The sequence below is a fragment of the Urocitellus parryii genome, chromosome 7, assembly GCF_045843805.1.
Source record: "Urocitellus parryii isolate mUroPar1 chromosome 7, mUroPar1.hap1, whole genome shotgun sequence".
In the NCBI taxonomy this organism is placed as follows: domain Eukaryota; kingdom Metazoa; phylum Chordata; class Mammalia; order Rodentia; family Sciuridae; genus Urocitellus; species Urocitellus parryii.
The window spans coordinates 57,916,616-57,940,216 of record NC_135537.1 but is presented as its reverse complement, the minus strand read 5'-3'; the positions used below and the strand labels follow the sequence as shown (position 1 = coordinate 57,940,216).

The 23,601-nt window shown below is 33.7% G+C and overlaps 1 protein-coding gene across 9 annotated transcripts in view; it reads right to left on the bottom strand.

Moving 5' to 3' along the window:
• Stau2 (staufen double-stranded RNA binding protein 2) overlaps window positions 1-23,601 on the bottom strand; it is a 305,213-nt gene that overhangs the window by 270,181 nt on the left and 11,431 nt on the right. For 5 of the 9 annotated variants that reach the window (XM_026397277.2, XM_026397278.2, XM_026397283.2 and 2 more), the window contains 2 exons: window positions 8,333-8,415; window positions 360-490 (listed from right to left, as the gene is read on the bottom strand). The exons of 2 other annotated variants lie outside the window; for them this stretch is intronic. In XM_026397277.2, coding sequence (XP_026253062.1) covers window positions 360-473 — 114 coding nt within the window. In that variant the 5' untranslated portion in view covers window positions 474-490; window positions 8,333-8,415. The remainder of the gene's footprint in view (window positions 1-359; window positions 491-8,332; window positions 8,416-23,601) is intronic. 2 more of the 9 variants (XM_026397282.2, XM_026397276.2) reach the window with 2 other exon arrangements.

Below are 23,601 nucleotides of genomic sequence, written 5' to 3'. Positions count from 1 at the left end.
TTAATGGAAAGAGTACTGTACTTGGAGCCAACAAACATACTTAAGTGCTAGTACTGTCAATTCTGAACTATAAAGCAAGTCACTTTTCTGTGCCTGAGTTTCCCAATTTACAAAGCAGAAATTTTAAAAACCTGTATTTCTTGTGTTTTTGATAAGGTTTTTGTGAGGTACTGTATCTGAAAGCATTTTACAAATCATAATAAGCAACAAAATTGTTTACATTTCAAAATATTGATACAAAACAAAGAGCCTCCAGGTCATCTACCACCCCACACTCCAAAATAATGTACAATTAACACCTGAGATGGTAAGTCTGCTAATTTGATAAGATGTCTGACCACCTCTCTTCATAACCTTACCTTCGAATGAGCAGGCCCGCTTTCACTCAGAAGTTTATACTGGGGTTGGATGCTATTGAAACGGGCCAACTCATTTACCAGACACATTGGAGTTTTCTCTTTGGGGTTTGCCATTTTATCTTGGAGAGAAGCTGCAAATAAAAAGGCTATAAAGTTTTTGTCAAGAATGACTTTACAAAATGGAAGAAAACTAGTTTTCACTTTTTGGACTAAAATTAGATTGTATACATGAATAAATTATTTTCATGAATTTTGTATTTCAAAAATCAAATCGTCTAAAATGTCTTCCATTACATGCAACAGAAGTATATATCACATTTTAAACAATAAAGTACCTTTTTCTTAAATACTTCTCTATACATATGTAACAACAGCATAGATTTTTAAATAAGATTATAACTTTCAATTTATATTATAAATTTCCTTTACTCTCAAGAAATTTTATCATAATCAAGTAAATTCTTGACTACTTATTACTAAAAAGCTTATTCTGTCCACCTTTTCTAGCCTTTCTTTTTTATTTTTTTCCTTCTCATTTGGAGGCAGCACAGTAGTAGAAAAGGTTATAGACTTGGGAATCAAGTTCTAAAAGTTAAGTACTTGTTCTTCCAACTATATTTGGGAACCCTCAGCAAATTAAACTTTCTTTTCTTTTCTTTTTTTTTAGGAAATTTTGAAAGTTAAAAGTAGAAAAAAATAATTTAACAAATGCCCACTACCAAACAGTCAGAACTGAAATCGGTAACATTTTCCATATTTACCTTAAATCTTGATTATTTCACATTATAGTTATGAATCTCTTCTATTAAAAAACAGTACTTCAACTAAGTTCCTTTTATCTTTTCCAGAGACTACTAATACATAAATTTAGAATATACTCTTGTAGGATATTTCAAAATATATTTATGGACATACATGCATATTCATGAGAAAATACAGTTTTGACACATTTGGTTTTGTATTTACATAAACAATAATAATAGAATTTTTCACAATTTACATTCCTCACTCTTCATTATGTTTTTACAATTTTAACCTATATAGATCTAGTGCATTACATCTAACTGCTATGGATTTTTCCATACAATAATGTGGTTATCCCTATCTCTAAGAGATATTTAGGGTGCTTTCTAATTCTTCACTCTTACAAGAAAATGCTGCTAAACAGCTTTCAGAATGACTGTACCAAATGAAATTCCCCTGGCAGCATAAGAATTACAATTTATCCTCAAGCTTGAAAATATGGAGTATGGCAGCCAGGTACTTTAATTTTCCATTACTTGATGTTTAACAAATGGTATCCCACTAATGTCTCTTGGGTATTTTTCCCTACTATTATTTTTATTTGCATGCCCAGATTACTAGTAAGGTTAAACATTTTGTCTTACTTTATGCATCACTGTGAACTACTCCTGTTCTTTCCTGATTATCTTATGTGTTATAGTTCTTTTTTTTTATTCATGCATATAATACAAGGGCTTGATCTCATGACCTGATACATGGTATGCAAGTGATCCACCACTGAACTACATCCTCAGCCCTTTTTTTGAGACAAAATCTCATCAAGTTACCCAGGCTAGCCTCAAACCTGGTATCCTACCTCAGCCTACCGAGTAGGTGGGATTACAAATGTGACTATCAAGAGTTACCAATCATTTCTCTTATAGTTTGTGCTTTTTATATCTTGTTTAAAAAATCCTTCCCTAACCTTCAAGGTCTTAATGACTTTGCTTAAAGTTACTAAACTTTCTATTCTTTCTATAAAATGAAGGTAAGAAAGCTACCCTACTTAATTCGCAATTTTATTGTGAGTTTAAGATTTTAAAAAGTATAGTATGGTTTTCTAAACTATACTGCAAATATAAGGTACTATTATAGCTTCAGAATATTTTTCTAATATTATATTATTTTAGCCTATATTTTTCTTCATCTCATTTATAGACAGATTTAACTAATTTTCAGTTTTCCTTTCATCTCCCATTGATCAATGCCAATAAAAATTCTAAAACCTAGCTATTAAACATGCAAGTTTACTTAAATAAACTATAGGCACAATGTATGGATAATACACAAAATAAACAGAAATTGCTGATTTTAAGAACTTCATCCTCAAACTTTCTATGGCAAAGATTAGTGTGAAAAAACAGTATTCTTTTAAATTCCTAATTACTCTTAAACCAATAATTTACTACAATGACTTGATCATGAACATTATGATTAAGAAACTATTTGGGGGCTGAGATTGTGGCTCAGTGGTAGAGTGCTCGCCTAGCAAGCGCAAGGCACTGGGATCGAGCCTCAGCACCACATAAAGATAAATAAATAAAGGTATTGTCCATCTACAACTAAAAAAAAAAATTTAAAAAAAAGAAACTATTTTATGGGCTGGGGTTGTGGCTCAGTAGTACAGCAGTTGCCTAGCACATATGAGGCACTGGGTTTAATACTCAACACCATATAAAAATAAGTAAATAAAATAAAGTTTTTTTAAAAAAAAGAAACTATTCTACAAGACAACTACATAAATACCTGATAAGGCCTAAGTAAAAAAGAGAGAAAAATCTAAGTAACCAAGTGTAGAACCAATACAGCTGACAGCTGAATTTATAATTAACTATTTTTAGTGTCTGCCCAAAAAAAAAAAAAAACTAGCAATTATTTCTTTGGGGAATAGTACAAAGAAAAAAGACAAGAGAAGTTGAGAAAACCCACATTTTACTTAATCCATTGTGTGTTCAATTTGGAAAATTGGTTATCATGGAAAATTTGGTGACCTGCAGCCATAATCAATTTTAGTTCTTGCTTACCATGATATGAAATACTCAAGTGCAACAAATAGCATGGCTTATTGAGCATCAAAAAGCAAAAATAGAATGACTTTTTTTTTTTGCTAAAAATGAGAAAATATTGAAAATCTGGTAAAAATCAACCTATTTCATTTAATACTGGAACAACAGTTATACTACTAATGTACAATTTTCAAAATTCAATAATGCTGTATATTCATCTGATGCAAAAATATCAGAGCATAGCTGGCATAATGTAAAATTTTATAGTAAGAAAATGCTTAATTGTACAAGTTTTAAATATATTAAAAAGTGATTAATGGGGCTGGGATTGTGGCTCAGCAGTAGAGTGCTCGCCTAGCACAGGCAGGACCCGGGTTCAAACCTCAGCACTACATTAAAAAAAGGCATTGTGTTGCGTCCATCTACACCTAAAAAATAAATATATTTTTTAAAAAAGTGATTAAGCCAGTGTGGTGGTGCACACTTCTAATCCCAGTGACTAGGGAGGCTGAGGTAGAAGCATCACAAGTTTAAGTCCAGCTGAACAACTTAGGGAGATCCTATCTAAAAATAAAAAAGGCTGGGGATTTAGTCAAGTGTTCCCCTGGGTTCAATCCCCAGCAAACCACCCCCTCTAAAAAAGTGAATAAGATGGTACATTTATAGTCACATGAGCCTTTTTTGATTTAAAAAATAAATTGATCTAAATCGTTTTAAGGAAGTGCTAATAACATGCTGTATAACTTATATTCCACTAATTTTAATTCTGTATTCATAAAATTAACATGAATCCAACAAAGCATTTTAATGTTTGATATTTTGGTCTAAGAACCTACATTGCTTTGTTTTGTTTTTGCAGTTCTAGGGATCAAACCCAATATCTTGCACATTCTAGGCAAGTACTCTACCACTGAACTACATCCTTAGCCCAAGATCTTGCTTTGATAAAGCTTCATAATTAAAATCCAAAATATTTAAAGTTAATTGATGGGAAAATAACTGTAGTTGTAATGTTTTCCTTTACAAAATGATTAAAACTTTATTCTAAATAGCTGTTTCCCTATTTATTAGTATTAACTATTTGACAGAGCTTAATGATACAGCAATAGTTTTAGAATTATACCAAAATTTGGATAAAGCATCTACAAATTATAAAACAAATTGCTCTATAAAAATGGAGATATAGAGCTGAGGAGTATAGCTCAACGGTAGAGCACCTGCAAGAGTGTTTGTGGCCCTGGGTTCAATCCTCAGTATCACATACAGAGACAAAAGAGAGAGAGAGAGAGAGAGAGAGAGAGAGAAACAGAGAGAGAGAGAATGATAGATTTAATTTATATATAACATTTTAGAAAAGTTAACACTGCAAAAAATGAGAAACAATTTTATGTAGATAGACATTTTCAAGAAACCTAAGTTATCCCTGAAGTTATTTTGAAGTAAGCTTCAAATTCATTGGGTAGCTGGTAAGCAAGAGCCTACTTACAAGTAAATAAAACTGATAATAATGGATTTCATTATCTAAGACTCTCCCATTTGGAGAGAACAACTGGGTTGTTGATTTCCTCTTCTGGTAAAGAGCATGTTTTGGATATCTCTGTCACTTACTGATATCTATATGACCTTAAGGAAGAACTTAAATCCTAGCTGGATACAGGAGGCTGGGACAGGAGGATCACAAGTTCAAAGCCAGTCTCAGCAATGGCAAGGCACTAAACAACTCAGTGAGACACTATCTCAAAACAAAATATAAAATAGGGCTGAGGATGTGGCTCAGTGACTGAGTGCACCTGAATTCACTTCCTGGTACCAAAAAAAAAAAAGAAAGAAAGAAAGAAAGAACTTATATCTTAAATCTCACTTTCTATATAGTAAAATAGGGATAGTAGTTGTTTTTATCTTATTAGATGATTGTATAGGTTGAATAAAATGATATAAGACACTGTTAACTATAATTAAGAATCCACTGTTATTGGGGCTGGAGATGTGGCTCAAGCGGTAGCGCGCTCGCCTGGCATGCATGCGGCCCGGGTTCGATCCTCAGCACCACATACCAACAAAGATGTTGTGTCCACCGAGAACTAAAAAATAAATATTAAAAAAATTCTCTCTCTCTCTCTCTCTCTCTCTCTCTCACTCTCTCTCCTCTCTCACTCTCTCAAAAAAAAGAATCCACTGTTATTGTGATAATAAGTATTTATTAAAACATGCTATCATCAAATACTAAAACTATTAAGAAAGCTATACAAATGTTTTTCATGTCTCCCTATTACAAATATTTTGAACTAAAATGTTCTGTTAGGATAAATTCATTTTATTCATAGAAATGTACTTCTTGAATATATGTGAAAAGCATGTGTTATTATTTTTCCTGGTATATCACATATGCCTAATGTTGTTTTCCATGAAAATTCCCAAGTATTATATGAATTACACTTAAGATTTTTCATATGTGTATAAGGGAATATTCTATCTTTATTGATCTGAAATTTATTTACATGTAACTTGCCATAAATTGGATAAGAAACACTGATACCAACAGTAAATGCATATCCAACAAAAGCATAGATACATTCTATTTTTTTAGATGTACTCTACTTTTATATCTCTACAACATGTCTTGGACTCTCTGGGACTTGAATCTTTAAACTATACCGAAATAATGTAGCTCACAGTTTTCAATGAACAAGCAAATTATCTGTATCCAAAGGAGCTCATACTCTCCGAGAAGAAAAAAGACACTTAAAGTAGACACATACAATAATTTACAGTATTTTCAGTGCTGTAATAAGGCTGTTATAAGGAATCCTCATGAAAAGGAGTGTAGAAAATAAGGTTTTAAGAGGTGGCAGTCAGGTTAGTTAAGGAAAGCAGGAATCTACCAAGGCAAGATGAAAGTCACGCTTTTCAAAGACAAGGGGAAAAGCACAGAAAACATCATATTTGACAAATGCAAGCAGAACATTTAACACAATACAAAATGAATGGAAGGCAATAATGGGGGGAAAATGTAATTAGAATTCACTACAACTCCAAAAGTTTCCTAAACCAGAACTCCTACCTCCTCTTCCAAAGTATATTTCTCTAGAGAAGAGTCTATTTCTATCCCTATTCCTAGAAGTGATTTGGACACAGTTTTTATATCTCTTTCCCGACTCTCCTCTCTCTCTTCTATTAGAAGAAAATCACCCTAATCTCCAAGGGAAAAAAAAATTTAAGACAAAAAATAAAGGAATTTGTCTTCCACAGACTCTTGCCTTCTACAAGAAATGCTACTCTCTGTCCACGGCTATAACTAAAACAAACATTGTAACTAAATTAAACCTTAACTTAAGGCTGCCCAAGCAAAATCACTGCTGAACTATTTAGGTGTTGAACTACTCTATTATAACATTTACCTACCAGGAAAAAATTTAAGTTCCTATCTCACATAAACACAAAAATAAATTCCAAAAGTATTAAAATACAAAATACCACAAAAGCACACAAAAAAATTGGACTAGCTATATTTCATAGTCCTATAATATAGAAGGTGTTAAAGACAAGAAACATAGAAGGTACAAAAGAAAAAAATTATAATTAACAACATAAAGATGTAACATTTTGGCAAAGCAGAACACACGATAAATAACACTAAGAAACAATCTATGGAAATACTGGTAACAGATGAAGACAAACTGTTAACAATTATAAAATATAAAAATAACATAAATCAGTGTTTTTTAAAGCCAAAGAAAAAAGGGAAAATGTATACACAATCCATATAATGTTTTAGTTTCCCTTTTTTTTTAAGTGCTTACCACTAAGCTACATCCCCAGCTCCAAATCACATAATTTACTGAGAAAACCTAACTGTTCCAAAAAAAAGAATTAAAGAAATAAAAATTCGAACTCCAGTGAGATATAATAGCTAGCAATTTTTTTCTTTTTTTAATATTTTTTTAGCTGTAGATGGGCTATTTAATTATTTATTTATTTATGGTGCTGAAGACCAAACCCAGGGCCTCATACCTGTGAAGCAAGTGCTCTACCACTGAGCTACAGCCCCAGTCCCTTTTTTTGTTTTTTGAATTAAATTTATTTTTAACTGATACATAAAAATTATAACTAGTCATGGAGTAATATGATGTTTCCAATACATGTATGTGTTGTATAATATTTAAATCAGGTTAAGTATCTCTACCTTCTCAAACATTTTTCATTTCTTTATAGTAAAAACTTTCAAAATTCTTTCTTCTAGCTTTTTTAAAATGTACAGTGCATTATCATAAGTTTTTTTTTTAAATATCATGTAAGTACTGGCAAGGATGTCAGGAAACGGTTGCAAACCTTAATGATGCAAACATAAATTAGTGCTAATTTTTGGTGTACAATGTTGATTCAAATTTCCACTGTACCTAAGTTTAAAACAGCAACTCTACATCTAGGCATAAATACAAGTGGAAGATTAAAATAAGAAAGCAAGACTGTAGTAATAATAATTATAAATAAGATAATAATTTATCCACCAATAATGGATTGGTAAAATAAACTATAAGGATATGCAGCTTTGAGGCCACCTTTTTTTTAAAACTAAGGATTGAATCCAGGGCCTGCTGCATACCAGGCAAGCACTTTACCCCTGAAATACATCCCCAGCCCTAGGACTATGCAGCTTTGAAAAAACTAAAACAACTGGGCACAGGAGGTATAAGCCAGTAATCTTAGTGACCAGTGACTTGAGAACCTGAGGCAAGTTTGAGGCCAGCCTCAGCAACTTACCACAAAGGCCCTAAGAAACTTATCCAGACCATCTCTCAAAATAAAAATGGCTGGGGGATATAGCTCAGTGCTAAAGCATCCCTGGGTTAATTTCCTAGGAAGGAAGGAAGGAAGGAGGGGGCTGGGGGGGGGGGAGAAAGTGGGGGGGGAGAGAGAGAGAGAGAGAAGGAAGAGGAGGAGGAGGAGGAGGAGAGGGCTTAAAAGAGGTATTGGGGTTATAGAATGACATGGGAAAACACTGCAAATTGCTGAATTTAAAAAGTTACAAATTATTCTGATTGTATCTTTATCTTCTTTAAAGGTGCATGTATTTAAAAAGTGGGATTGGGGATATTCTCACTTTCTATTTCAATATACAGTATTCTTTTACTTTTTTCACATGAGCATGTTTAACTTTAATATTATTACTTTATAAAGCCATACCAAAAGTAGGGAATGGTTTATAATATGTCTTAAATCCTAATTGCTCTTGTCCTTTATAAAGTCTTGACAGTGCCACCACGATTCTGAAAAACAGAAAGAAGATGCTCAAGGATCTGATTCAAAGCAGGCCCTAAGTGTCATGCCTGCAATCTCCAACTTCCAATAAGCTATCTTGAGATTTAAACACTGCAAAAGCATATGGTATCCTTACCAACACTGTTATGGTCATCTTCTTAACGTCAGTCATTGTAATAGATGTATAATGGTAAATGGTTTTAACTTGCAATTTATTTTTTCCATTTTGACAATGCAGCATGTAAAGATTGGAGTATAAATCTATAGATTACTTTGGTGACAATCAACATTTTAACAAAGCCAAGTCTTTCAACCCATGAAAAAGATATGGTTAATTTTCATTATTGAGATAATGATGTGTTTTTTGTGTTTCTGTTTAAAGACCCTCTACTTTACATAAACACACACAACTTTCATATATTTGCAAATAAATATATGTTTGGTTGATTAATACTGAATTCATAGCCAACAACACAGATATTGTGACTAAATGAAGACTCCTTAACATATGCCTTCTTGGGTTTAGGAATACTTATATAGCACTTAAAAACTACACCTGAGAGTCATTTGAAACAAAGAAATAAACAAGAAGCACAGAAATGCAACAAATGTGACACTAAATCCAGGAAAAGGCCACTTGGTTACATACGAAAGCTAAAACAAGGAAGCAGAGTGTGGACTTGTTCAACCTCATATGCACATTAGGTGACTTGAATTCTTTGCCACTCTGCAAGTATCTATAAACAACCACAAAAGTACCAAAAACATTGATTTGGGGATTACAAATAAATTTTAATGAGGAAGCCAATTCACAAAGAAGAAGTCCATGAATAATGAGAACCAGTCATAATTCTCTATTTATTTAGGCAGTTTAATTTCTCTTAGCAATTTTTTTTAATTTTTTTTAATATTTATTTTTTAGTTTTGGGTGAACACAATATCTTTATTTGTTTTATGTGGTGCTGAGGATCGAATCCAGTGCCTCACGCATGCTAGTCAAGTGCTCAACCACCGAGCCACAACTCCAGCCCCTCTTAGAAATGTTTTGTTCTTAATATTCTTTAACATATTGTTAGATTTGCCTATATGTATTTCACCTTTTGATGCTACTGAAAATATTCATAGAAATAAAATTGGTTTGGGTTTTTTTGGGGGGTTTTTCTGGTACCGAGGATTGAACTCAGGGGCACTCAACCACTGAGCCATATCCCCAGCCCTCTTTTGTATTTTATTAGAGACTGACCATTGCTGAGGCTGGCTCAGCCTCCAAACCCACTGGATTACAGGCAGGCGCCACTGTGCTCGGCCACAATTGGGTTTTGTATATTGCTCTTATGTCCTACTTTCTTTTTTTTTTTTTTTTTTTTTTTTGGTACTGTGGCTTGAACCCAGGGGTGCTCTACCACTGAGCTACATTCCCAGTATTTATTTATTCTTCATTTTGAGACAAGGTCTCACTGAAGTTACTTAGATCCTCAAATTTATGATCCTCCTGCCTCAGCCTCCCAACTCACTAGGATTACATATTGCTTCAATATTTTAATTTGCTCCAGTATTTTAATTATGTTTTATAAAATTGGCATTTTTTCCATAAGTGTTTGTTAAAAATTAATCAATTAAACTATCTAAATCTGAAGTTTTTTGTGAGAAGATTTTAACTAAAATGTCTATTTTTTTAATACATATAAAGCTATTTAGGTTACCTATTTTCTTTGGCTTCCTCTGGGATTAATTTGCTCTTCTTCTTAAGGTGAAAGCTGAAATCGTTTATTTGAGAACTTTCCTCTTTTCTGACATTCAGTGCTATAAATTTCCAAAGCCAAGTGCTAGCTAGTATAGTGATATCTTCTAATATGTCATATTGACATTATCATTCAGTTTAAAATACTTTCTAATTTTCCTCTTCATTTCTCCTTTTATAATCATGAGCTGTTTGTGTGTTACTTAATTTCTAAATATTTGGGGGTTTTCAAAGGATCATTCTGCTAATGACTTATAATTTCATTGTAATCATAAAACATTCTTTTTATGACTTGGATCTTTTTGAACTAAGAATTGTTTCATGGCCTACAAAAGTGTCATCTTGGTAAATGATATGTATGAACTTATGAACAAACGTGTACTCTGCTCTTCTTAGGTAGGGTGTGTGATAAAAGCAATGTCAGGTCTACCATATCTTTGGAGACTTTGTCTGTTTTTCTCTATCAATTATTGAGAGAAATTACTAAAATAAACTTCTTTATCTCTGTTAATGTCCTTGCTCTAAAATCTACTTGGAACCACTTCAAATTTCTTTTTAGGTTACCATGCTGAATTTTTTCTATTCTTTTAATCTGATTGTGTTTGTATTTAAAATATTTCTTATAGGAAAGCATACAGATGGATCTTGCTGTTTTATACAATCTGAAAATATCAACCTTTAAATTGGGGTGTTTAGACTATTTACATTTTTTTAATTTGTTTTTTTTAGATATATATCACGTAGTATGTATGTGACATAATATGCATACATAGAGTTAGCTTATTCTAATCAGGATCCCATTCTTTTGTTTGTACATCACATGGAGTTTCACTGCTCATGTATTCATATATAAACACAGGAAAATTATTTCTGATTCATTCCACTGTCTTTCCTATTCCCCTGCCTCCTTCCCTTCATTCCCCTTTGTCTAATCCAATGAACTTCTATTTTTTCCCCATCTTACTGTGTATTAGCATCGACATAGAGAGAAAATTTGCCCTTTGATATTTTTTGGATGGGCTTATTTCAGTTAGCATAATATTCTCCAGTTCCATCCATATACTGGTAAATGCCATAATTTCATTCTTCTTTATGGCTCAGTGATCTTCCACTGTGTATATATACCATATTTTCTTTATCCATTCATATGATGAAGGGCACCTAGGTTGGTTCCATAGCTTGGCTATTGTAAATCAAGCTGCTACAAACATTAATGTGGCTGCATCACTACAGTATACTGATTTTATGTCCTTTGGGTATATGATCAGGAACGGGACAGCTGAAAATAAAAAGTTTTCCTGGTCAAATGGTAGTTCCATCCAAGTTTTCTGAGGAATCTTCATAGTGCTCTCAAGAGTGGTTGCACCAATTTTCAGTCCCACCAGCCATGTATGCGTGTACCTTTTTCCCCACATCCTCAACAACATTTATTGTTACTTGTATTCTTGATAATTGCCATTCTGACTAGAGATGAAGTCTCAAGTGGTTTTTTTTTAATTTTTTGTAGCTGTAAATGGACAAAATGTCTTTATTTATTTTTATGTGGTATTGAGGATTGAACCTTGTGCCTCACACATGCTAGGCAAATACTATGCCACTGAGCTACAACTCCAGACCTCAGTGTAGTTTTAATCTGCATTTCTCTAATTGCTAGAAATGTTGAACATTTTTTCATATATTTGTTGACCGATTATATTTCTTTTTCTGTGAAGTGCCTGTTCAGTTCCTTTGCCCATTTATTGACTGAGCTATATGGGTTTTTAAGTTATTATTATTAAGGTTTTCAAATTCTTTGTATATCCTTCAGATTAATGCTCTATTTGAGGTGCAGGTGGCAAAGATTCTCTCTCATCCTGTAAGATCTCTCTTCATGTTCTTGATTGTTTCCTTTGCTGTTTAGTTTTTAGTTTGATACCATCCCATTTATTGATTCTTGATTTTACTTCTTGCAATTTAAGTAGAATATTTACATTTAATGTGATTTTTCATACAGTTAATTTGAGTCTATCATTTTACTCTTCATTTTCTTTGTGCTATCCGGTCTTTCCTTTTTAACCTTTTCTTGGTTTTTGCTGGATTATACTGGTGATTTCATTTTATGTCCCTTTTTGGATTATTAGTTACAAACAACTATGTATTTAGCTTTTTTAGTGGCTTCTCTGTCACAGTATACCATCTTTAAATTATTTATATATACTTTGAGTAGATTTATATATACTTCATGTACAGCAAAAAATTGTTATAGTACACTTCCATTTCTCCCTCCCTGCCATTAGGTTATTGTTAACATGCATTTTACTTTTATGTTATAACCTATAATAACTTAATATTTTTATTTCAGTCAACTATCATTTAAGGTAATTTAACTAATAACGAAAAAAAGTTTTAAGTATTCGTTACTTATGGTACACTTCTTCCTTTTACGTAAATCTGCTATCTGCACTGAGTATTATTTTCCTACTGAATAAAGGAGAACTTAATTTTCTTCTAGATGGGGTATATTAGTGGTGCATTCATTCAGCTTTTGTGTATTTGAAAATTGTTTATTTCATCTTTGTTTTTGAAATCTGTTTTCACAGTAAAGAATTCTAGGTTAATCCTTTTCATCTTTCTATACTTTAAAGATGCTTCTCCACTGTTTCTTTGCTTGCATTAGTTTTGTTTATTTGTTTGTTTGTTTGTTGTACCAGGGATTGAACCCAGGGATGCTTCACCACTCAGCCACAGCCCTTTTTATTTGTGTTTTGAGACAGTCTTTCTAAGTCACTTAGGGCCTTGCCAAGTTACTGAAGCTGGCCAACTTGCAATCCTCCTGCCTCAGCCTGCCAAGCTGCTGGGATTATAGGCAAGCACCACCACATCTGGCTCCTTGCTTACATCTTAATCTTTGCTCCTCTGCATATAACATGACCAAGTCTCTGGCCACTTTTAAGATTTTCCTTTTAATAATTGCATTCAGCAATTTGACAATGACATACCTTGGTATCATTTTATATTTCTTACACTTGGAATTCATTTAATTTCTTTGATCTATAGGCTTCTGGTTTCATTAAGTCTAGAAGGCTTTTAGCCATTTTTTCCTGACACATACTTATCTGTGTCCTGCTTCCCTCAGGAACTTTAATCCCTCATCCATGTGGCTGTTTGAAGGTACCCTACACTTCGCTGATGCTTTCTAATTCTTAAAATTATTTTTTTCTCTGTGTGTTTCATTCTGGATGGTTTCCTTGCTGTTTCTTCAAGTTTATTAGTCATTTTTCCAGCAATGTCAAATTTGCCTTTAATCTCATCTGGTATATTTTTCTTCTCAGGTATTTTTTCATCTTTTTAAGTTTCATGTTGATATTTCTGTGTTATCTGTATCTCTGACTTCTTGAACATCATCTGTGTCACCTGTGTCAGTTTTGATACATTATTTACCTCACTACAGGGTACTGTTTTCAAGCTTCTCTGTACACAAAGAATTTATGAATGGACTCAAACAAATATCTATACATCCACATTCACACAGCATTATTCACAACAAACCAAAATAAGGAAGCAACCCAAACATGACCATCAACAAATGAATGGATGAACAAATTTGGTATGTGTGTGTGTGTGTGTATTAAATAATATCCTAACATATATATGTATATATGTTAGGATATTATTTAATCTTAAAAAGGAAGAAAATTATGGTATATGATAAAATGTGAATGAATCTTGAAGACATTAGGCTAAAAAAAGCTAAGCCAGTCACAAAAGAACTGTATGATTGTTTATTTGAAGGTACTTAGAGTAGTCGAATTCACACAGACAAAAAGTAGAGTAGCAGTTGTCATAGGCTTGGGGTAGGGAAATGAGGAGTTGGTGTTACAATGGTTAATCATAACAGTTAATTGTTTAATGGGCAGAATGTTCCAGTTGGGAAATGAAAAAAAGAGTCTAGAAATGAATTATACTGATGGTTGCAGGAAAATATGCATGCACTTAACGTCACAGAACTGTACACTTATGAATGATTATGATGGGGCTGGGGTTGTGGCTCAGTGGCAGAGCGCTTGCCTAGCACATATGAGGTCCTGGGTTCGATCCTCAGCACCACATAAAAATAAATAAATAAAGTTGTAGTCCAACTACAACTAAAAAATATTTTTTAAAAAAGAATGGTTATGATGATAAAATGTTATGTATATTTAACATAATTAAGAAAACACAAGAAAAAGTCACTTCTTTCTGAAAAGTATTTTCAAAAGGAATAGAATGCTGATTTAATAAATATTTTTCTTTCATTACTTTAAAGATGTAACTCCAGGGCTGGGGTTGTGACTCAGTGGTAGAGCACTTGCCTCGCATGTGTGGGGCACTGGGTTCGATCCTCAGCACCACATAAATAAGTAAAACAAAGGTACTATGTCCATCTACAATTTTTTTTTTTTTTTTTTTTTTTTTGCTGGAGATTGACCCCAGGGCCTTGTGCATGCAAGGCAAGCACTCCACCAACAGAGTATGTCCTCAGCCCCATCTACAACTAAAAATTTTTTTAAAAAAAATTTTAAGATGTAACTCTTACTTTCTTATGGCCCACAGCTTCTAAGAAAAGTTCTGTGGTAATCTTTATCTGTATTTCTGTTCAGGGTTGGGGGTGTAGCTCAGGGATAGAGTGCTTATCTGGCATGTGTGAGGCCCTGGATTTGATTCCCAGGATGGCAAAAACAAAAACCTCTCTATTTATAATGTTTCTTTTTAACCTCAGATTCCTCAAAAGATTTTCTTTCAGTATCACTGGTTTCCAGAAATTCAATTATGATGAGCCTTGTTTTGCATCTTTAATGTTTCTTCTACTTCATGCTCATTGACTTCTTAGATCTGTGGGTTTATAGTTTTCACTAAACATAGAAGATTTTCAATCATTATTTCTTCTAATAGTTTGCCTGTTGCCCTCCCTTCTACTGGGATTCTACTTACATGTATCTCAGACCACCTGACATCACCCGACAGACAGTTCATTGATGTACTACTATTGTTTCAGTCTTTCCAACCTATGCATCATTTGAAATAGCCACAATTTCTATGTATTCGAGCTCACTAATCTTTTCTTCTACAGTGGCTTATCTGCTATTAACCCATTATGTCCCATCATCCTATACAAAGGTCACATATTAAAAACTCAAATAGAGAAATTGTTTAGTTTTTTGAGGTGTCCAACATACAACAATGATATATAATAGGCTATAATTCCATTCAGTATTTATTTAATTTCAGATACTGCATTCTTAATCTCTAGAAATTGCCTTTGGGTATATTTTTGTATCTTCTATCTATTTTCACATCATGTTCCTCCTGCTTTCCTTTCTTTTAAACATTTACAGCACCTTTGTCTGCTAAATCAATCACCAATCTCTTTCTAATCAGTGATTTATTTATCTTGGCTATGAATAATATCTGCTTTCTTCTTTGTAAACATTTTAAATTTTATTGAAGTAAAATCGACATAAAAACAAAACATCTAATTAATCTATTTCAAGTGAACAATACAGTAACATTTAGATCATTCACAATATTGTGCAACCACTACCTATATCTAGTTCCAAAACACTATTACTCCAAAAGGAAACTGCATGCCCATTAGGCAGTTGTTCCCCATTCCTCCTTACCCCTTAGGCCTTGGCAACCACCAATCTGCATTCTATATCTATGGATTATATATTCTGGATATTTCATATAAATGGAATCATTTTGTGTTTGATTTCTTTCACTTAAAATCATTTGCAAGGTTCTTCTACATTGTGGCATGTATCAGTACTGCATTTGCTTTCTATAGCTAAGCAAAATTGTATGGTATGTAGGTAAGATAAATATGCCCATTCATCCACTGATGGGTATTTGGGTTGTTTCCATAGTTTTTCTATTGAAAATAGTACTACTATGAACATGCATGTATACATTTATTTGAGTACCTGTTTTCAATTGTCTTGTATGTATACCTAAAAGTGGAAAATCTGGGTTACATGACAATTTAGTTTGAGAAACAAACTCTTTCCCACAATAGCTAAACCATTTAATATTCCCACCCGCAACATGAGAGTTCCAGTTTCTCCACATCTACATCAAAACTTGATATTGCTAGAGTCTTGATTCTAGCCAAACTAGTAGGCATGAAGTGGTACCTCACTATGGTTTTCATCTGCATTTCTCTGATCATGAATGATTTTGAATATCTCTTATCATGTTCATCTTGGCTACCAGTATATCTTCTTTTGAGAAATATCTATTCATGTCTTTTGCTTGTTTTTTAGTTGGGTTATCTTTTTGCTGTTGAGTTTTAGTTCTTATATTTAGGTCACAGATCCATTTTGAGTTAATTTTTGTATACAGTGTGAGGCAAGGATCCAACTTCATGGTTTTGCATGTGTATTTCTAGTTGTATCAGAATGATTTGTTGGAAAAATTATTCCTTCCTCACTGAATGGTCCTGCAACTATCAAAAATAAATTGCATACAGATGAATAGGTTTATTTCTGTACCCTCAATGATACTATATTGGTGTGTGGCTGTGACTGTGTATGCATTTATATTTATATCACTAGTATTACACTGTTTTGATTATTATAGCTTTGTAGTAAGTATTTTTTCCTTTTTCAGAAGGGTGGAGAGAGGGAGTACTGGGAATTGAACCCAGGGCCTCATGCTTGCTAGGCAAGGACTCTAACACTGAGCTACATTTATAACACTCTTTTTTTTTTTTTTTTTAAATATTGAGACAGGTCTTGCTGGCCTTAAAATTGAGATCCTCCTGCCTCAGACTCCTGAGTAGGTGGGATTACAGGTATGTGCTACCATGCTTAATTGTAAGTTTTGAAACTGGGAAATATGTGTTCTCCAGCTTTCTTCTTCTTTTTCAAGGTTGTTTTTACTACTTGGGCCTTTTGGAATTCATGAGTTTGAAGATCAGCTTCTCCATTTTTGCAAAAAAAAAAGGTCATTAGAATTTTGATAAAAATTGCAATGCACCTATAACTTGCTTTGGATAGTAATGCCATATTAACAATACTAAATCTTCAAATCCATGAATACAGTATGTCCTTCTACTTACCTAGATCTCCTTTTAATTTATTTCAACAACATTTTCTACTTTTGAGTGCATGCATATTTCCTAAAGGAGTGTACTCCTTTTGCTTTTGGATGTTACTTATAATGGAACTCAAATTTCCTTCTTTGATTGTTCATTTCTGGTATACAGAAACACAACTATTTCTTTTGTTTCTATCTTTTACCTACACATTTGCTCAATTTGTTTATTAGCATTAATGGAGTTTTTTGAGGGTTGCTGTTTTATAGATTCACTAGGGTCATGATAAATTGCTGAGGCTGGCCTTGAATGCAATATTCCTGCCTCAGCCTCCTGAGTTTCTGGGTTTATAGACCTGTGCCACCAGGCCTGACTAAGATCTTCCTTTTCTAAATGTAAGTACTTACTGCTATTAATGTCCCTCTGAGCATGTTTTCACTGCATCAAACAAGTAATTTTTTTTTTAATTTTTGTCTCCAAGTATTTTCTAATTTCCTCTGTGGTATTTTTACTTTGACCTATTGTTTAAGAATGTGTTTAATTTCTGCATATAGTAATCCTTTGGTATCCTTGAGAGACTGGTTTCAGGACCCCTAAAGGATACCAAAATCTTAGAATGTTCAATTCCCTTATATAAAATAGCAGAGTAAGTGGGTGTGATGGCATACGCCTTTAATCCCAGCAGCTGAGGAGGCTGAGGCAGGAGTATCTTGAGTTCAAAGCCAGCTTCAGCAACTTAAAGAGGTCCTAAGCAACTCAGCAAGACCCTGTCTCTAAATAAAATACAAAAAAGGGCTGGGGATATGGCTCAGTGGCTAAGTGTCCCTGGGTTCAATACCGAATACCAATAAATAAAATGACAAGAGTATTTGCACATAGCCTATGTAAGTCCTTCCATATAATTTGAATCATCTACTTATTACTTATAATATCTAATAAAATATATATTCTATGTAAACAGTTGTTACACTGTATTATTTAAGGAACTAGGGGGAAAAGTCTGTACATGTTCCATACAGATGCAATTTTTTCCCTAAATGTTTTCAATCTGCACTTGATTGAGTCCACAAATACAGAACATACAAATATGGAGGGCTGACCGAATTTTAAATTTTCTAAATTTTCTAATATTCTTTCCATTCACTGACTTCACTTCTAACTTCATTTCACTGTCATTGGAGAACATACTTTTTATTATTTCAATCTTTTTAAATTTACTGAAACGTGCTTTGTGGCAAATATTTCAAATGTACTTGAGAAAAATGGGTATGTGGCTGTTGCTTGATATTTTTAAAATGTCTGTTAGGCCTAGCTGGTTTGTACTATTGTTTGAATCTTCCCTTTCCTTACTGATCTTCTATGAAAGTTTTATTCATTACTAAACTTGAGGCAAACATTTTTATTTGGTATTAAATGACAATAACTGTGAATTTGACATTGTTAGATTCTGAATTGTATTGTATTCCTCTAGGGTTTTGATGCATAGTTAAGTTACCTGAAATCACTTGGAGTCTTCAGGGCCCGCTGTACAAAGTCTTTCAACCTGGGCTGTGAGAACACTATTTCTAGCCTTGTGTAAATTCTAGAAATTGTTTTTTTTACTGCTTTGTATTACTATTTTCTCTAGTGTCAGGTAGGTCCTATCAAGCATCTACAAATCAGACACAGCCAGACTCCAGGAGAACCCGCCGCAGGTTCTCCAAGATGCTCCAGGATGATCATACACTAGCTTTTTAGTGTGTGCTCTCATTGTGCGTACCCCACCACCCAAACACACAGTGCATCTTTTTCACTGGTACTCTGCCCTGCAATTCTTTTCTTTCTTCTTCTTCTTCTTTTTCTTCTTCTTCTTCTTTCCTGTCCTGTAATTCTAACCACACCTTGGCCTCCCAATTTCTTACTGTTTTCTACTTATCTTGACAAGATTGCTGGGTTCTGTTTTGGTTTCACCTCCTTGCAATGAAGTCAGTAAAATTACCTTTGGGTTCTTCTGTAAGTTGATCCAATAAAAGGGCTGAACCTCATTAATTTCCTTTCTCTCAGGGATCACAGTCTGGTGCTGCCTGTTAATCAATGTCTAAAAACCACTGTTTATACATATTTTATATGTTCTTAAGTTGTTTAAGGTGAAAGAGTATTTTTTGCTGCACAGCAAATTGCCCCAACTTAGTCTCTTTATAAAACAGTTGTTGGGGTTTTTTCCAGATAGTTTCTTAGTCTCTTTATAAAACAGTTGTTGGGGTTTTTTCCAGATAGTTTCTAAGAGCTAGCAATCACAGGGCAGCTAAGCTGGATAGTTCTGGCTCAACGTATCTCATGAGACTACAGTAAAGGTGTCAATGGGGCAGTAGTCTAGGACTACAAGCTTGACTAGTTGGGAAGAGTTGGCTTCCAAGAAGGCTTGTTTACATGCTGTTGGCTAGAGGCCTCAGTTCCTTTAGTTGTTGGCAAGACCCAATTTCTCATGACATGGCTCTTTCCATTGGGCTGTTCACAACATGGCAGCTAACTAATCTCAGAATAAGCAATCCGAGAGGGAAAGGGAGAGGGAGAGGGAGCGAGAGCAAGCAAATGAGAGAAGGCAAGAGAGAGAAAAAAGGGAATAGGAGTACAAGAGAAAAAATGCAAAAGCCACAATGTATTTTACAAATAACCTATCCTAAAAAATGATCCATCACTCTGCCATGCTCTTTTGATCACACAGACCAACCCCAGTATAATGTGCCAGGTGATAACACAAGGGTGTAAATATTCTGATGCAGGGATCACTGAAGAACATTCCTGGAAGCTGACTACACATAGGATAAATACAGTTCCTTTTACTGGCAGCATAGGGGAAAGAAAACATACTTCTTATACTTTTTAACCTCCTTATGTTTCTATTTTTCTTATCCCCTAACTGCAGATCTTATTCTATGACTATGAGGAAAGATGGACAGACTGTAGAAAGTACTTCTCACCAAGAGTTGAAGAAAAATAGAACTAAGAGTAAGTAGTAGGGCTGGGGTCATAGCTCAGAGGTAGAGCATTTGCCTTGCATGTATGAACCAATAAGTTGGATTCCCAGCACTGTAGATAAACAGATAGAGAGATAGATAGATAAAATAAAGGTCCATCACAATTTGAAAGAAAGAAAGAAAGAGAAATAAATAAAGAAAGAAAGAAAGAAAAAGAAGTAAGTAGCAGTAATTTTTACAAGAAAGAATAGAGTTCCTCGTACCTACGTCAAGAAACAGGAGGGTACCTGAAGCCAATCTGGGCCCAAGTGGCTCATTCCTCCGAGTATTCAATCACCTCCCTTGAATGTCTGCTCTCTGCCTTCCAAGTCCTTCAGTCTCCAAAAACAGGCAGCAACAGCAACATTAACAGAAAAATTAACAGCAGTAGCAGTAATAACAGGACCAGTGTTAAACATTTTGCCTTTGCTAATTCAATTGCTCATTACAACAAGCATGTGAGAAAGACATTACTCTTAAATTCTAAGTCTTTACTTTCTTGATAATCACAATCTGGCTTTATGCTTCATAGTATAATAAAAATTTTATTTTTCCTACATCTGGCTCCCTGTTGCCCTGCAGGGCCCCTCTACTCCTCTGAAACTGAAATTCTGTTTTGTCCTGCCTGTCTTTCCATTTCACTTTAGCAGACCTTAAAGTTTCCTCTTGGTTTCCATTTTCCCAGCATCTACTACCAAACTTTGTTAAAAGGAACTATTAGACCACTTAGACCTCTATAAATTCTCGGCTGCTGGGCCCTCCCAATGCTACAACTGCCTAATTATAGACTTCTCCAATCCCTTAGGATCACTGACCTGTCTAGTCTGCCTCACCAGCTAGTCCAAAAAAAGTGGCCTTATTTCAGCCACTCATTTTTTGTTTGAGAGAGAGAGAGAGAATTTTTTTTTAATATTTATTTTTTAGTTTTCGGTGGACACAACATCTTTGTATGTGGTGCTGAGGATCGAACCCGGGCTACACACATGCCAGGCGAGCGCACTACCGCTGGAGCCACATCCCCAGCCCCTCAGCCACTCATTTTAAAATATTATTTTATAGCACGTGTGCTTTCTTAATTTGTATTTGCTGCAACTTAATATTAAAATGAGTTCCCTTTCCCTAGGGACTCAAAGAAAGGCCAAAATATACCAAAGCTCCATTTACTATAGTACCCTGGAAACTAATAGATTTCCATTAGTTATCTGTTGAATAATGAACTAAAAAAGGGAAGTAATAATTATAAATAATAGCTCAAAAAATTCTCAAAGAATATAACCCAAAGAATATCATTTTCAAATGAAAAGAAAAGATGATAGTGGATACCTACAAGCAATTCACAAAAAAACAAAGCAAAAAAACAAACACACAAATCTCAGAAATGCAAACTAAAATACCATTTTTTGTCAGATATTGGCAAAGACTGAAACATCATAGTAATTTTTATTTTTGGTATTTGTGTATCAAGTAACTTTAAAATTCATAGACCCAGAGTTGGGGTTGTAGCTCAGTGGTAGAGCACTTGTCTAGCATGTGTTAGGTACCGGGTTTAGTTCTCAACACCATGTAAAAATAAATGAATAAAATAAAAGATCCATCGACAACTATAAAAATATCTTTTATAGTTTTTTTATTTATAAGTGGTGCTGAGGATGGAACCCAGTGCCTCACACATGCCAAGGAAGTGCTCTACCACTGAGCCACAATTCCAGTCCCCTAAAAAATATTTTAAAAAATTCTTAGACTCCTTTGTACAGTATTTCATTTTATAATTATTTATAATAACTGGGAAAAAAGGGTATATTTAAAATCTTCACTGTGTTTCCTCTTGGAAACATAAAAATCTATCCAACAATGAGGGCTTCGTTAAACAAATTTTAGTATTTCCAAACAAAAGATATTAGTAAATCACTTCAGAATATTATATATTATATAATACCAGTTTTTAAATATAACATATTCACACAAAAACATAACTGCATAGGAAAGAATATCTAGAGGTATACATTCCAAAATGTTAGCAGTCATTCTCTCTGTAAAAGTAGAATGTGTATGTGTGTGTATGTGTGTGTGTGTGTGTGTGTGTGTGTTTTTTTATTTGTGGCTTTTTGCTTACCTAGATCACCTAATTTTTCTATGGTAATCATGGGTTACACACAGATAATAACACATATTCTTTTAAAAAAGCAAAATGAAGATCACAATTTAAAGGTAAAGAAACCATTATGACACAGTGTAAAACACCCCAATATTCCATATGTCAAGCAGAGTTAATATCAAACAAAATATCAGATAATCCAGTATCTTAGTATAATCCAGAATCTTAGTATAGCCCATTTTTTAATTAGTTTTAGGAAGATATGTGGAAGAATCTGTAAGGACAAGAAAAGCGTGTAGTTATTCAAGCATTTTAAGAAAACAAAAAGAGCTCCCTAATTTATTAATTCTAAAAATTTAGAATCAATCCTAGAGAGAGTGTTGAAAATCTCATAATAAAAAGCAAAATTATTTCAAGTTTAAGATCAGCTTAAATCCTCTTGCCATCTCTTTTTACTTTTAACTTGTGAATCTTACTTTCCATGAGAAAGCAATCACCATGAAAATAAAAGATAAAAATCATTCATAAATTTAGGAATTCAAATTTAGGTGTGGCTAAAGATAAAATCTTTACAATAGCTTCTACTATTCTCAATTATGTTAACTCTTTCCCTCAGACTTGAAACATTTGGAGGGATGAAACTTAGTAACAAGAATGGGATCTTAATTGACTCTAGGAATGCTTGTCTTTTGCAAGCTAAGTACTGTGTATAGTTTCTAGCCAAAGCCCAGGAAATTGCTTGTGGCCATGCTAAACGTTGCCTAGGAATTGTGTACAATGCCCAATTCAACATGAACTGCAATGTAAAAAGTTAGTAAATCCTCAGTACTAACCCACAAACTATAATTTCTACTAAACTTGGCTGGCATAAAGTGAATGATCATTTCTACCTATCTATACAAGAACATGAAGCAAATTATTCTAATTATACCCATATAATTAATAGCAGGCATCCACAGAAAGTCATTTAATGACAACTTCACACCTATAACACCATATGCAAGACAAGTATCACAAAGCATCACTGGTGCTTCCAATGGAATTTGATAGCAGATGCCAGGGTATAGAAAGTACCAAGTACAGTAACAATAACATGTATTTAAGCCTCTATTAGAAATGTCTTTGATGAAAGCAATTTTTGTTGCACCAGAAAAATTTCTGTTATAGGAGAAAAAACAATTTTTTTTTTTTTTTTTTTTTGCACCAGGTACAGTGGTACATGCCTATAATCCCAGCAACTTGGGAGGCTGAGGCAGGAAGATCGCAAGTTCAAAGCCAGCCTTAGCAATTTAGCAAGGCCCTAAGCAA